Here is a 15165-nt window from a genome sequence, read left to right as displayed (position 1 = left end):
TTCACACAATTAGGTTTATAGCTATTTGTTTATTCCAGATTGGATGAAATTTAATTGGATTACTTTATGCTGGTCTCCCTTAAGCACGACACGCGCGCGCCTTTTTAACGCAACTGTACGGAGGAGACCGTGAAAGAGTTTGGCAATCAAGTAATTAAATCAAGATTTAAAAATGTTTTATAATGTTTTATAATAAATCATATCATATAGCAGGTTCATTTGATTTCATGAAACGATGCACATGGTGATCATGTGAAGTTGCATTATTCTTTTAAAAAATAAGATACGTGTGAGTTTGCTATATGTGAATCAAGTCATGCTGCCGAGCAAGTTTTACTGGCTAGGTATTACATTTGTTATTCCTCTAGGAAGCGTTAATTTGTTTGAAAGCTCCCGTCTTTATGTCTGCAGCCAAGTCAACTAGTACACAGAGACAGCTGTACACATTAACACACAGACTCAGTCTTAACACACAGACCAGTCCCCTCACCCAGAGGATTGCTGGGTTCCAGGGACACTGCCATCAAGGTTGTGTCCAAAAGCAAGAAACCCTGCCCAAATCCTCAAATTTCTTATCGTTGGGGTTGCCTGTGTTCGGTTAGCCTTTACGAGCCATTCACACTTATTCTCACACACTGTCCATGCAAAGAGCAAATTTTGATTCACGTGTACGGACATGCAGTTACGGCTGTAATACGGTGTATGTTTATCGGCTGCCAATTCTTAAACCGTTCTGCTCAAAGTTCATGTGGTTTTCTATGTATCTGTTTTGTACTTTGTCAACATTTTTAGTTTTTAAAAGCAGTCTATAAATAAACATGATACAACTTGTAGCTGACAGCGGGATGGCTATCTAAAAAATTAAGTCTGATTTATTGATAAAACAAGAGCCGCACCACCTGGGACAAAGCCGGACATGGATAGGAAAAATATCCTGCAGCAGAAGCTAAAAAGAAAAAGTTTTACCTCCAACTTAGATTACACGGCAAATGTGAGTCGGTTGCATGCCTGTGCACTTTGTGTAAAGAACTTTAGCGAGTGTTTCTTGCTTCAATAAGAGGCACAGTTAAGCGCCCATTTTGTCTAAGGCTGTTTTTAGTGTATGTGAGTGTGCTCTTTTCCTAAAAGGAATTTGAGACTAGTTGTGTGCTTAACCTTTGTATCTTTTGGGTTTGAGTTGGAAGCAAAACCACATGATCGTCACAAAAAACCCTGTTTTATAGACCTGATATCACACATAATAAATACTCTGAACATGAATAAATTGGACTGCGAATACTACAACAAAGTTTAAGAGGTGGACCGTTTGTGTTTGGAGAAAGAATCGTTCAAACATGTAGGTGATTTTAGTCTAGAATTGAACTGCTTTAAAAAGCAGACAGTTTGATGATAGGTCAGGGCAAAAATAGACAAACTCATTCTGGCTGGATGACTATTGATGACAGATAGCTGGAGAAGTGATACGAATTTGTATGTGTTTGTGTGTTTATGAGTGACAAAGAGAGTGCGAGAGAAAGAGAGGCGAGGGTAACGACAGAGTTTTTGTGTATGCGTGCTTGTTATGTAATAATCTGAAGTATACCTTGGTCAAATTCAGTTCTGGTCAGACTGCATTCCAAACTAGGCATAGGTTCTTTACAGAGTATTCTTGGTAGAACCATCACATTAGCAGTACCATCAGATTGGAACTCTGTGAACCCTCTTCGTCAAAATGTTCTTACGTTCAAGATAACTATTTTAATTGCTGTTACACCTCGTTTGAAAGTTTCTTTATTTGCTGAAATACAGTATGTATCAAATTCAGTAGAAGAGTTATTTTTACTATTTATACGGTACAATCCGTACATATAGTGAATGTGCAGTATGTTCTACATATGGCATGTTTGTTTTGACCAATGAAATACTATCAACAGCTGGTAAAATGATTTAGGCGAATACAACATTTCGATGTGGAGAATGTGCTTCAAGATGGTGGTACCAGCAACTCATTTGTCAGCAGTGATAAAGGGGGGACAGGGCCCTTTAAAATAAAATTTGATGGAAAAGAAACCAGTTAAGTTTTTTATAAAATTGCATATTTTATCCCATAAATATTTGACAAATTACAAAGTTATGAAAAGGTTAATCAGAAGCTGTTTATACAGGGCTAATCTAAACAGTGATAAAATATTCTGACGATGGGGTATTATTGCAGCATCTGAGTAGATATTTTTTAATTAATCCTTTTTCCTGAATACCATAAATAATAATCGTTGGGGGCATTTTTCACCTCTCAGGCCCTTGGAATTAAACAAGTTGTGATTTTATTTTGCGATGTATCTGTAAATGATCTATGCCATGAATCACTTGCTGGAAGTAGGTGTGTAGGGTCTAATATTGTTGGGACCCCCACGTTAAATTTCAGCTTCTTTGCTGAGTTACATAGTGAATGGTCAAAGTTTTGAAGTTGATGTATTTTATTGTGGAACAGAGCTGAATTATTGAATGCAACATTTGTCCATGTAACATATTACAGTTATTTTAACCTTTTCCAAAGTTCTGAAATCTCATTCACACTTGCAGATTTAAAATGTATGTGTCGTTTCATCATACCAGGTTTGATATTATTGACAAAAAAACATCATTTGCATTCTTAAAATATGTTTCCTGAACGCAGCCGATTTTTGGGTGAACTATACGCTTAGTAACCCATCATTTAAAAATAAAATAATCTGTTGATTTCTGCTTTAAACTATTGCCCAAGATTCATTAAATATATTATTTATTAACATATAATTATTATGAACTTATTTACTACTTCAATAAAAACTTAAAATTAGTTGTAAATCTTCTTTCTCAGTTCTGTCCTTCATACAAAGTGCAAATTGAAGACTATACAATTCAAAAATACTATAATTAATAAAATTAGGCTTAACATATAAAACCTTTTATACCGTAATAAAGCAAGGTAAGGGACTACTCTTTAGTTTTTTCTAATCCATTTATTACCAATCCCGGTTATAATTAACTGAGAAGTTACTTAGGGATTACATGAAAGATTTCAATCAGGTGGTTATTTCAAATCAAAATTTAATGTCCAACAGCAAATATTGCAACTGCAACATTTAATCACTTGCTGTGACAAGCTGTTTTGCAAAATGGAAATGCTTTTGATTTATACCATTTACAGAAATATTAAAATGTAAGTAATGTTCTGGTGAAAAACACCTCTCAACCTCACTGAACAGCACCGGCACTTTTCAAGATCCTGACACAGCAACATTCCCACATGAAACTAGACGCACAAGACCTTATTTCAAGTGTTTAATATAAAGTTGCTTTCATGCCAAGGTCGACTTGGGTGGACAGCTGTCGATTCCTTTAAATTGTATTGACTAGTTGTAGCAACTATTGTTTACGTTGTTGTTGATATTGTTATGATCCTTCAGTGTGTTATGCAGAGTAAGGTCCTACCCAACAGCCAAGAACATTGTAACATCTGGAGGATGACAGTTTCATCTTACTATTATGTGTAGCTAAGTACGACCTTGAATAATAATATCTTCTTCTCGTGTTTAATAATACACTGTATCATATTTCCTTCATAATACTTCACAGTAACTGAAAGAGCCAAGTTTCTGAGTACCGAATTGACGTTAATGTGTTAATGTCAGGCCATTATATAATGTGCTCACGGTCGTCGCGTCACAAATATGTCTGAATGAACGGTTTCCACAGCTTAGTTTCAGTAAATGCTTTCGTCGGACTGGGGAGGGAGCTCTAAAATAAATAAAACGTTGTATTTTACAAACACCCAAAAAAGTCTGTTTTTCTGTGATTCGACTCCTTTTAAAGTCAACATATAATCGAACGAATCCTATACTTTCTTAAAGTTCATGTTCCTTGGGTTTGTAATCTGTCATCAAACTGTTCTAAACCCTCCAATCACTGGCCAAATAAAGACAGATTTTCATACAAAACATGTAATAAAGACGATTTGTGAAGAATGTGAATAATTGATATAATTTGTTATAGGCTGTTTTAACAATGTGCGATTACAACTTCACACAAAAACAAATACGGTGGGGCTCAACATTTCAAGTAGAAAAATCTTGGGTTCACAAACTAATGCAAAACTTAGATTTAAAATTAATGTCTTTGATTGTGTACAATAAATTTGACATGATGTCAAATAAATCTATAATATTTGGGATGTCAGCATTAACTTTGTTAACATCTCTCTACAGAAGGTCAATTTGGGACATTCCGAAATCAAGCTGAGATTCAATTGTTGTTTATAAAAACATTAGTAATGAAAAATAGGTTTGAATGAGAAAGAAGTCATGGACTTTTGAGCACTCTATATTGAAAAAGGTGCCGAGGCAAAAGTTGTGAACATTCTACATTGTTAGTTAATGTTATTCGTTTGTTTTTTCCATCTAGGTCAATAATATCTGAATATCTTGGCATCAACCCCATTCTGTGGTTACTAATGGGGGAGATGATCCATATAGAATGCAGTAATCTGCTATGATCCTGGTGGATCAGGTATAAACCATGCATATAACTGTATCTATTACCCTTCTACTGTTTTGCATTGGGGTAATACTGATAATCAGGATAAGTGTCTTACATGCTACCGTATGATTGTACACAACCATTTGAATTGTTCACCATTTTTGACTCCACTACCCATATGATTGAGACCTTGGTTATCAGCTATTGAATGAGATTATTGTTTCAGTATCGCTTGTCTAATGAGGCTAAGATGTAAGCTCTGGAGGCAGCTGTGGTTACATGAAAAAATTCCCAAAAAGCTTCCAAGTATAGATCCAATTACACAGCAAAGCTTCTTTTGTTTTTCGAAAATAAATATTGTTTGCTTTATCCTTGTTTATAAACGGGGCGTATTTCACAAATTTTGGATTGAACATGTCTACAGTAAAGTACATAGTCATATTCATTCCAAAGATTGATATTTGAATATCTGCGGGTGTAAATTTGATGATTTCAGTTTGAAAATAAATCAGGCTCATACATTTTCTCACCCATGAGATTTGCAGTAAAAACAGGCTCAGATATATGACTGTCTAGAAAGTAAGACCAGTCATGCAGTTTTGGTAAATAAAGTGGTTCTTAGTGTGACTCACAAATAGTTTGTCTTTTTATACTGTAGTAGTTAGATCCCTAAATAGTTTCCTATTGAGAGTGGATGAACCTTGTTTAAATCTGTTGTAAAATGCCAACGAACGCACACTTGTGACCGCACAATATATCTTAACAGCAAGTCAACTGTTGACAGCAAACAAGAGCAGTTTGTTACGGCTCACAATGGGTGGTGTAGTTTATCTCCCATTCTCTCGTGCCAAATCCCCATTGGCTTCTCATTATCGTCATGGTTATACAGGAACAATGCCACTGTGAATTTGTCATCACTGGCTCGACCAGTGACAGGTGTTTCATGCACCTTTACAGAGCTCTAGTCTTATTGCATATTGTTATATTTTTATTTGGAACATTTTATGCAAAAGTCTTAAGACGTTTGAGAGGACTTACAAAAGAAGTGAGCTAGAGAGCTCCCAAACCTAAATTTCTACATTCAAATTTTTGTTTTTCAAAATGTAAATGATGTACCTTTTGGATGTGTTATGTTTTGTGTCCTCGGGTTTTATTCGGATTGGTTTAAATGGCTTTTTAAGGATTCAAATCAATTCAATCAGAACATCCAAATGTCACAGGTAGACAAACTCATAAACTGACATTTATAAGATGAAGTCTGATGTCTTCCATTAATGGTCATACAGGAGTACAAAATGATCAAATGTAACTCTGACAGGCTTTCACTCAGGGTTAATGTGCTTTTAAGAAACGTCTGCAAAAGCAGAGAGTATTTAGAAATGTTAACTTGTTTTAGTCTAAAGTGCAGTTTAGTGCTGACATATTTTTACTTGAATTTGGCTTTACAAAATAGGTACAGGTTAGTTTTCAAGGTAACATTGAAAGGCAAAAATAACTTTAGTATAATGATGTTACTTTTCTATAGTCAGTCTATGTACACAAAATACAATCTGTAAATTGTAAATAACATTTAACGGTAGTAACAGCATAGTACTGTATATTAATTTTTAGTAGAATCTTTAATGGACTTTGTGATATTTATTTTGAGCTTTTCAAAATAACGAATGATACGAATGTTTGGCTTTGTTAATGCATAAACAGATTGACACTCACACTAACAGCATTTAGTCTAGAAGCAGTATCACTTCACTCATATTCCTTGTACTGCTTATCTGAACTATATATAATGTAATGTGGTATGTGATGCTACCAGAGACAGGCGGCTATCAGAGGCTTTAAGTGTGATAAGACGTAATGCTGTGTGTGTGTGTGATTTTACACATAACTGCCTGAATGTTATTTTGATCTCATTGTTTTCCTGCTGTGTGTGTTGTGTGCTGTTCACCGTAAACAGACACTTGAGTATTGAGTTCTCCTAACAACTGTTTAAATAGGTGTACCCTGTAATACTATGTTGTTTTTCCAATATGAGTTTGATCATTTGCTTAAACAAGCTATAATTTACACATAGTTAATATGACATGTATTCTGCAGTCTTGCCATCATTTTATTTTCTTCACCTTGTCAAGTTAAGAACCAACAAACGCAAACAACAAAATAATCCTATAACAATAACTTCATAATTCAGTTATGCTGCCTTGCATGATGGGAGATCACAAACCGTAACAAATCAGCAACACTGCTTGAAACCTTTCAGACAATTCAACATTTAGAAGAAAATATTGATTATCTAACATTCAAAGTAATTTCATATCTGAACTTTTTACAGAGATTAATAAAGAGAGAGACAGGGAAAATGAGAGAGATTAAAGGGACAACAATTATGTCATCATTTACTCACCCACGATTTATTCCAAATCTGGATACATTTCTTTGTTCTGATAAAAGATATTTGGAAGAATGCTTGTAACCAAACAGTTCTTGGCCACCATTGACTAAAATAGGAGGGAAAATGACAATGTAGTCAAAAGTGTCTAGAACTGTTTCCGACATTCTTCCAAATATCTTATTTTGTGTTCATCAGAACAAAGAAATGTATACAAATTTGGAACAACTCGAGGGTGAATCATTTTCAGGTGAACTATTCATTTAAGGTTCTTTACATTTGAATCTATGATGTTAACTGTGTTGTTAGGATGTTTTCCTGTGAGACAGGTCAGGAGGTGAAGTGAACTTGCTCAGCAGTCTTTTTGCAGAGAGAAGCCTTACACACAGGAATGCACGCACATACCCAAAAGGGAAGGGCACATGCTCACTGCAGTACACTGGAGTTACGAGAATAATTTTAGGATCTAACCTTTCCGCTTTGCAAACCTGTCAACACAGGTGCTTATTTGCATATTTCAAGAACGGCTAAAAATGATTCACATTTCGGTGAATGTGAATCTTCATGGCGCTCGTACCTTGTGAGGAATCGGAGAAACCAGGTACCTCACCCATCTTTTATTTGAAGTGCAACTCAGCCACAGGCTGTTTGACTTGTGAGTGTCAGTAATCATACGACATGTCTTCAGTCACACCGGTTCCATTTGTGCTGTAAAAAATTTAATTGTTTCCTTGTTCAGAGTTTTACGATTTCATTTCCTAAGTGACACTGAAGAACAGCTGCACAGTTTCCCTTTGTTTCAAGTTCCCAAACTTTATACTGTTAAAATATTTTGTCAGGCAAGTTCAAGAATGAGCTTCACGTGCTTAATTAAATGGGTTTATTCAAGTCAAAAGTATTATTTAGATAACTGAATCAACCCGAATAAATTAGGTTACACTAACAGAAATTCATTTTATGGGTTAGAGCAGAAGCTCCCTAAAGGTACAGTTCAAACTAAATTGAAAATTCTGAGGCTGTTTAACATTTGTGTTCCATGAAAGACTTTTATTAAAGTTTATGTGGGCAGATGATTACATCATTTTCACTTTTGGGTGAACTTTAGCTTTAAGGTACCATCTACTCCACTATTTGCTAACATGTCTCTCCACCTGGCCAAAGTTGGTGTTTTCTCTCCGTTAGTCTGATGTAACTTAATTCTCTTTAGTGTAAATATCTCTTAGTAACATTACACAATTCTATTGATGTTTTGTCCGGTGCCCCCCGTCTGGAGTAGCACAGGCCTCCCAATGGTGTTTCATCAGAGGTCTTCGCTAGAAGGATTTAATCAGGGCCGCTCTGAGGGTGTCCTGTCTTTCAGTCCCCCCTCCCCGATGACCTATTTGTTTACCCATGAGTGCTTCCTCTTGGGTCATTATTGCTTTGTTTTTTAAGACACACATGATATGCAGCACACACTCACAAATACTGGATAGGTTTTGAAATAAGGCGCTCCTTTAATAAATTGGATCCGAGTGTGCATGTTTGTGTGGGTGTGCGTGTAAGCTCTTGAAGTTGTAAACTTGTTTTCCACAAAGTGTTGGGGAAGTAGGTGACGAACTTGAGTTGATAGCTTAACCTGAGACCCCTAAATCACCTGTACACTTAATCACCTCATGAAACATCTGACAACACGCACGAACACACTGTCACCTCACGTATAAACCTGTTACACCTCTCACATCACCGTCTCCTTTACACATGGACACAAAGTAGTCTAACGATGTCTGAACACCACTAAGTTTTATACAGAATAACTCGTTTTAAAAGGTAATGTGACATACTGTACATAACAATGTTTTTAAAACTTAATAAAAGTACAGAATAAAAGTAATTATACAGTATATATCTGTGTACTGTGCATATTCATTTTGTGTTCATATACACATACATGCATATATTTAAGAAAATGTATAGACTTAAAAATCATAAACACTTATATAAATGTAATTATTGGCATATGTAAATAAATGCATTTGTTTCATTTCCTTATTATTTATATGTTTTTTGCATGTGTTTATAAATCCAAAATTAATATGCACAGTACACAGACATACACAAACTTTCATTCTGGATGCGATAATAATCATGATTAACCGTTTGACAGCCTTAGTTATATTAAATGACTTAAAATTTAAACTACCAGTCAAAAGTTTGGGATCTCTTACTAAATATTTTTTCCACATTTAGGAATAATACCATAACACAATTGCAACTGTGGGAATTATGTTGTGACTTAAAGCATTCCATTTTTTTAGCATCTTCAAAGTAGTCACCCTTTGCAAAAATAATCAAAATCGTTTTCTTGCCAGTTTATCATTCAGCGTCATGTTTGCCATGTGATCCTAAACTTTCGACCGTCAGTTTACAGTCGTGGCCAAAAGTATTGGCAGTGACATAAACGTGTTTTGCAAAGTTTGCTGCTTCTGTATTTGTAGATTATTTTTCCATGTGTTTTTATGGTATACTGGTCAAAAATTATAAGCATATCTTAAGTTTTAAAGGTGTTTATTGGCAAAAACATAATACTCTATATGCAGAGTCACAATATTTACAGTTGAGTGTTGAGTTGAGTTCTTTTGCAATTATTTAAAATGCATCCGATTACTCCGTATAATAATCTATAAACAACGTGAATGAACACAACAACCGCTTAAGAAAAAACTTTGCAAAACACAACATTTACGTCACTGCCAATACTTTTGGCAATGAGTGTATGTATCTAAAATGGGTCAGTCCAGTGAAGTCATGTCTTTCTTTTTCAAGTTTCAAAAATTCTGTAAGAACTACCAAAATTCATTTAGCATTGAATGCAAAAGTTATCAAAAATCAGCTATAGTTTCTATACAATGAAAATCGATGGATTTAAAAATGAGTTCCAGTTTTATGTAGATCATTAAAAAAATATACAGGGAAAACCTCTCAAAATCCCCCTAAACAGTGAATTTAAATCAGTTTGATGTCAGAGCTTTCATTTAGCTATTCACCACAGTAATTCCTGTTTCCTTAAAGTTAATTCAGAATGTAAGGGTGTGTGATTTCACAATCCCATCTGTCAGTGCCATAATACATAAAACCATTCTGGCGATGAGTGACTGAGAGAGAGAGCAAGAGGGAGAGAGAGGGCATGCAAGTGGTCGAGTGTTTGTGTGTGTTTGGTTATAAGTGCTTGTCCTTGTGTGTACCCTTGACATGTCATGTCACTGAGTATAGTTATGTCTGTACGCTGTGTCCAATCAACTTCTTGGCTTTGGTGTCATCCTCTTCACACACACGCAAACTTCTAACCCCTTTAGCAAAACTTCATTTACTTTATCAGTAAGAATCCAACACACACAGAGGCAATAAACATGCAGGGCAAAGGTTACGATAAAAACAGGATCACTTTCTCATTTAGTGCTGGAAAAATGTCATTCAAGTGCTGTCAAACTATCAAGTTATGTCTAATAAACATTAATGAGAAAGACTTAGGAACGTGTTAGTGGAAATAGAAAGTGAGAGCAAACCAACACCGCCCGAGATCCTGATGAGAGCTTGTGTAGTGTGACTGCTCTGGCTTATAACCCCAGCAAGGCTGTATTTTTAGCCAGAGTGACCTTCTTAAACATGAAATTGCATGAGGTCAAAGCAATAGCAGTCATACTGCTGATAGTGAGAGAAACCCAGACCCTGTGATTGATACAGCTTGTTTGGTAAGTGCCATCGCTGGCAGGTCAGTAGTGTGCGCGGAACAACCAAAACACATCCAGAGAATGCCAGAACTTACCATGCGGCTTCAAAGAGACTCAGCATCATACAGGCCTTGTTGGAAAGTGGACGGAATTCCACAGAAAAAAGTTTACAGAAAGGATCGGTCAACACATTATATACAGCCGTGGAAAAATAAAGAGACCATTCCACATTTTCATTTAATCAACATTTCTACGTGTATTGTGGCCATTTCAGTCCAGTGTCTGTAGAATTTCAACTACATCTAACCTAATAGTATTGTGAAAGCATGACAGCATGATAAGACACATGGAAACTGTGATAAAAATCAAGGTTATCACATACAAAATATATCTGACCCCAAATGCATTTAGAGATAATACTGTTGTATTGCTTAAAAGTGAATATGAACATGTTTTAAAAAATACAGAGCATCTTTTCTGTTATTTTGACACGTTTCTCCAGTTTTCATTTTCTGCAAACAAATGCCAATTGAAACAATATTTTTGTTTGAAATTTGGTAGAAATATTGTTAGTAGTAAACCAAAAATAAAAATTTGACCTAAACACACACCTATAAATAGTAAATTCATAAAAACTGAAAATGATCTTGTACGCAGCTGCACGTTTGCGTGTTTTTTAAATAAATAGCCACGGAAAAATTAAGGTCTATTCCAGTTTTATCTTTAAATTCCTGCATGTATTGTGGCAAATCCAGTCCCGTCTCTGTAGAATTTTAACAGAAACAAACCTCAGGTGTGACATAAAGCCATAGAGAGACTGAGAGAATGCAAAGACGCATGAGTTATGAAAAAATTAGACTTCCATTAAATATTTATTTTTGAACTGATCCTAAAATACAGGTAAAAACGTTAGTATGTTTCAGTAATTTTGCAGTATTCAAGATCTGCAAACATTGCATCTTTTTTGTTATTTTGACCAGTTTGTCCACTTTCAATTTTCTGCTGCTGTGTTTTGAAAGTGCAGTGATTTATGGTTGCTTTGTAATGACGGGACCAGCAGGTTGATTTTATGCCCCGCTATTGTCTTGCACTTTTTATTAAAAAGTTATTTTAAACAAGATTTCTTTAAACTAGGCTGTATTTTTGTTCTTGCGTATGAAATATTTTCTTCGCTCTTATGCATTTGCTCTATTGCTCTAGTCTCTACTGTGACTTGCCGTTGCAGTAATAGTATTGGCTCATGTATGATAAATGCTTGTAATGTGCCTCATTTGTAAGTTGCTCTGGATAAAAGCATCTGAGAAATAATTAAATGTAAATGAAACATTTGTAGTCGAACTGGCAACAGTTGCTGTTTGGGCCAAATTATGGGTATTCATAGATTGAAAACAAATTACCCATTTAAGCGATGTCAGAAAAAAAACATCAATATCGAAATATCGAGAACAATGTCAAAAGGCTAAAACTGATAGTAGATCATGTTTTAGCACCAAGGCAAAACTGGGAGGTAATAAATCATCTTAATATAGTGAGTGATGCAATGTTGAGAAGACAATCATTTTCCCATAATGCATTTCACATAGCCCATATGACGATGTGTCTGTCCTCACACTAACAGATTGTTAAATGCTCACTGCAAACATCAGCACCCAACCGTGTGAGTTTCTTGTCATCTTATGGTGGGATTCTTGGGGGAAATTAAGACAAACCTAGGTGACAATGTGATTTAATTGTTTAAAAATAAGTGAGACAGTAGAGACCCAGGTCACAATATACTCCTGACATGAACAATGCTGCATCTCAGCGCTGTCATTTTTGTACTTTTTCTTTACGCCCGTTATTATAATTTGACCACCTGTGCTGGACAGGCAAGAAAATATCAGAAATCTTCCTGTCTTCTAATTCCAGTAATTCAGTTCACTTTTACTTTATTATTATGTGTGTGGTGCCTGAATTGGGTACCATCATCAGAACAGAATAATGATTCTGAATGACTCTTTTTAACCACAAATCTTTCCATCATTCCTAAAGGGATAAAGCAGTTATTACCCTTCATTAGAGACCTTGGCACTTGCATTAGGATAATGTCACCTCTACTTACCTCTATCATTTGGCCACCGACACACACACACACACACGTTCTCACTTATGCATTCTCTCAGAGAATGTCACCTGTTATCACCAAGGGCCGAACCCTCAAATGACATTTCCAATTTAGGTGCCGCAGTGGCAATTGATGTTAAACTTCACCGGAATTCAGCCGCAATTCGCAGTATCTTCATTCCATTTAGTCATCTAAACGTACAGACGTTGACCCATTACTTGCATCGCTCGAGAGCTTTTTTTGCTTTTATGTGCTCTCCGTTCAAATCACGGATAATGGACCTGGCGTGTTTTTTTCATAACTGACATTAAAGCAAGTTCCGTATTTGCACTGTGTTGATGTATTGCTTTGCAGATAGAACATGTATTTGAGTGTTTTGTCATGCCATTAGTTTATGCTGTGTTTTTATTTTTAGGTATGATGGAGGAAGGAGCGATATTTTCCCGATGGAGTTTTTCCTTCCTCCACAAAGGACCTGCCTCATCTGCTCTGATGAAGCATCTGGATGTCACTACGGGGCTCTCACTTGCGGAAGCTGCAAAGTTTTCTTTAAAAGAGCTGCCGAGGGTAACATACGCACACCAGTCATAACAAAAGTCACTTAAATACACTGTGGACGGCATTATATGGGCTAAATATACTTGCCATATGTGAGTACTGTATATTCACTTTAATTAGAGCTTTTAATTACAGCTATAAACTGTCATTAAAGCCATATTAAAACACATTATTGCCTTTTCATGAATTAATATACTTCTGACCATGTGTCCAGTTCAGCTTTTATTGTTTTTATTGGTGTCACTTAAAATAGCAGCAACAGACTGATTTCACTCCGCTGCCATGTTGAAAACAAGGCAGAGATGGGAAGAAAACCGGAAGGACAGATAGATGCAGATAGTTATTAGGCACGTCTCAGAAAGATGCAATTGTTTAAACGCAGCTGCACAGTTAAAATGTGAGAGAGGGAATTAGAAAGTTGTTTGAAATCCAAAGTCCCAACTATTCACAAATTAGGGACACATTCTTTCCCCATTAAACAAACCCATGAAAACGTTTCAATAGAAATCTAACACCTACAGCCCTCAAATTTGAAGACTTGGCTGTGAGATATGTTGAGGTTTGCCATGAAAACGGGTAATCAGTGGCACTTAACCGAAAGTACACTTTAGTCATAGATTTATTTGAACGTCTCTTACACGTTTGCACGTAGATACGATAAATATACACATATTTTTCGTTTTTGAGTTATCATTAATACTTAGTTTGCATAAGCACGTAAGCATTTTCTTTAAATTGCATTATTAAATTAAGAGAGACATGTTGTGCTAAACGGATGCCCTTTAAGCTCTAAACACCCACAGAGATTCTGGAAAAAACTAATTTATCAAAGTTAAGAGAAGTTTAAAGGTCTTGCCCCACAGCCAACAGTGAACTTCGGTTTAATCAAATACAGGAATATCACACTATTGTACTTACCGTTCCAACAGTTGTTACTGGAGACAGAGAGATAGAGAGGGAAAATATAATAAAAGGGAAAGTTGGAAAAGTCTTGGCCTCCGTACAGTCCAGTCTGAATAAGTGTGGGTAGATGTGTAACATTAAAGAGTGGTTTCTGAATATGGTTAAAAGTGAAATGTGTAATTTAAGTGTCACTAGTGGCACAGAATGGAGTCGCAACAACAATGATGACTTCATTTGAAACAGGTTTCCTGAACATTTCCGCCCTTAACTTTAAGTGGTTGGATAGATAGCTCCGCCCCAACACTATATTATTGACAGAGCCGATGTTACAGTGTCTGCCTTATAGGCAGATGATTAAGCAGAAATTATAGCAGCATACAGTAGAGTCACAGAGTTTATGCTTACATAAAATCTTGTATCAACTACTAAAGCTATAGTTCACCCAAAAACGAAAATTCTTTCATCATTTATTCACCCCCATGTCCTTTCAAACCTGTATGACGTTTTTCATCTGCAAAAGACAAAAGAAGATATGTCAAAGAATGAATAAAACAATGGCAGTCACAATTCACTCCTATTGTATGGAGACAAAATACATTTTCATTTAGCAGACGCTTTTATCCAAAGCGACTTACAGAGTTGAAACCAATGTTAAGTCAATAGGTACCGGTTTCGGTCATTCTTTGAAATGCCTTATGTTATGTTCTGCAGAAGAAAGTCACACAGGTTTGAAATGACAAGAAGATGAGTAAATATAAATAATGACAGAATTTTCATTTTTAGGTGAACTGTCACTTTAACTAGGACCGAATGCTTAACTAGTGTAAAGTTATTTGCATTATGAATTGTAAAGATTTAAATTAGATTTAATCTACATCTTTACACATGTTAGATTACATCTATAAAATGTTTAAAGAAATTGGAAATGTATTTTACGGTAGATACCATATTGTTTTATATTATATGCTGTACACAAAAAGGTGCCCTCAAAATGTTCTTTGATGCCA

The 15165-nt window shown here is 35.6% G+C and overlaps 1 protein-coding gene across 1 annotated transcript in view; it reads left to right on the top strand.

The window, feature by feature from the left end:
• The window catches only part of ar (androgen receptor), a 56536-nt gene that overhangs the window by 2402 nt on the left and 38969 nt on the right, over positions 1-15165 (top strand). Inside the window, exon 2 of the mRNA XM_079449678.1 lies at positions 13113-13264. Coding sequence (XP_079305804.1) covers positions 13113-13264 — 152 coding nt within the window. The remainder of the gene's footprint in view (positions 1-13112; positions 13265-15165) is intronic.

This window comes from Barbatula barbatula (genome assembly GCF_947034865.1).
Source record: "Barbatula barbatula genome assembly, chromosome: 2".
NCBI lineage: Eukaryota > Metazoa > Chordata > Actinopteri > Cypriniformes > Nemacheilidae > Barbatula > Barbatula barbatula.
This window is presented reverse-complemented; position numbering and strand designations above follow the sequence as displayed.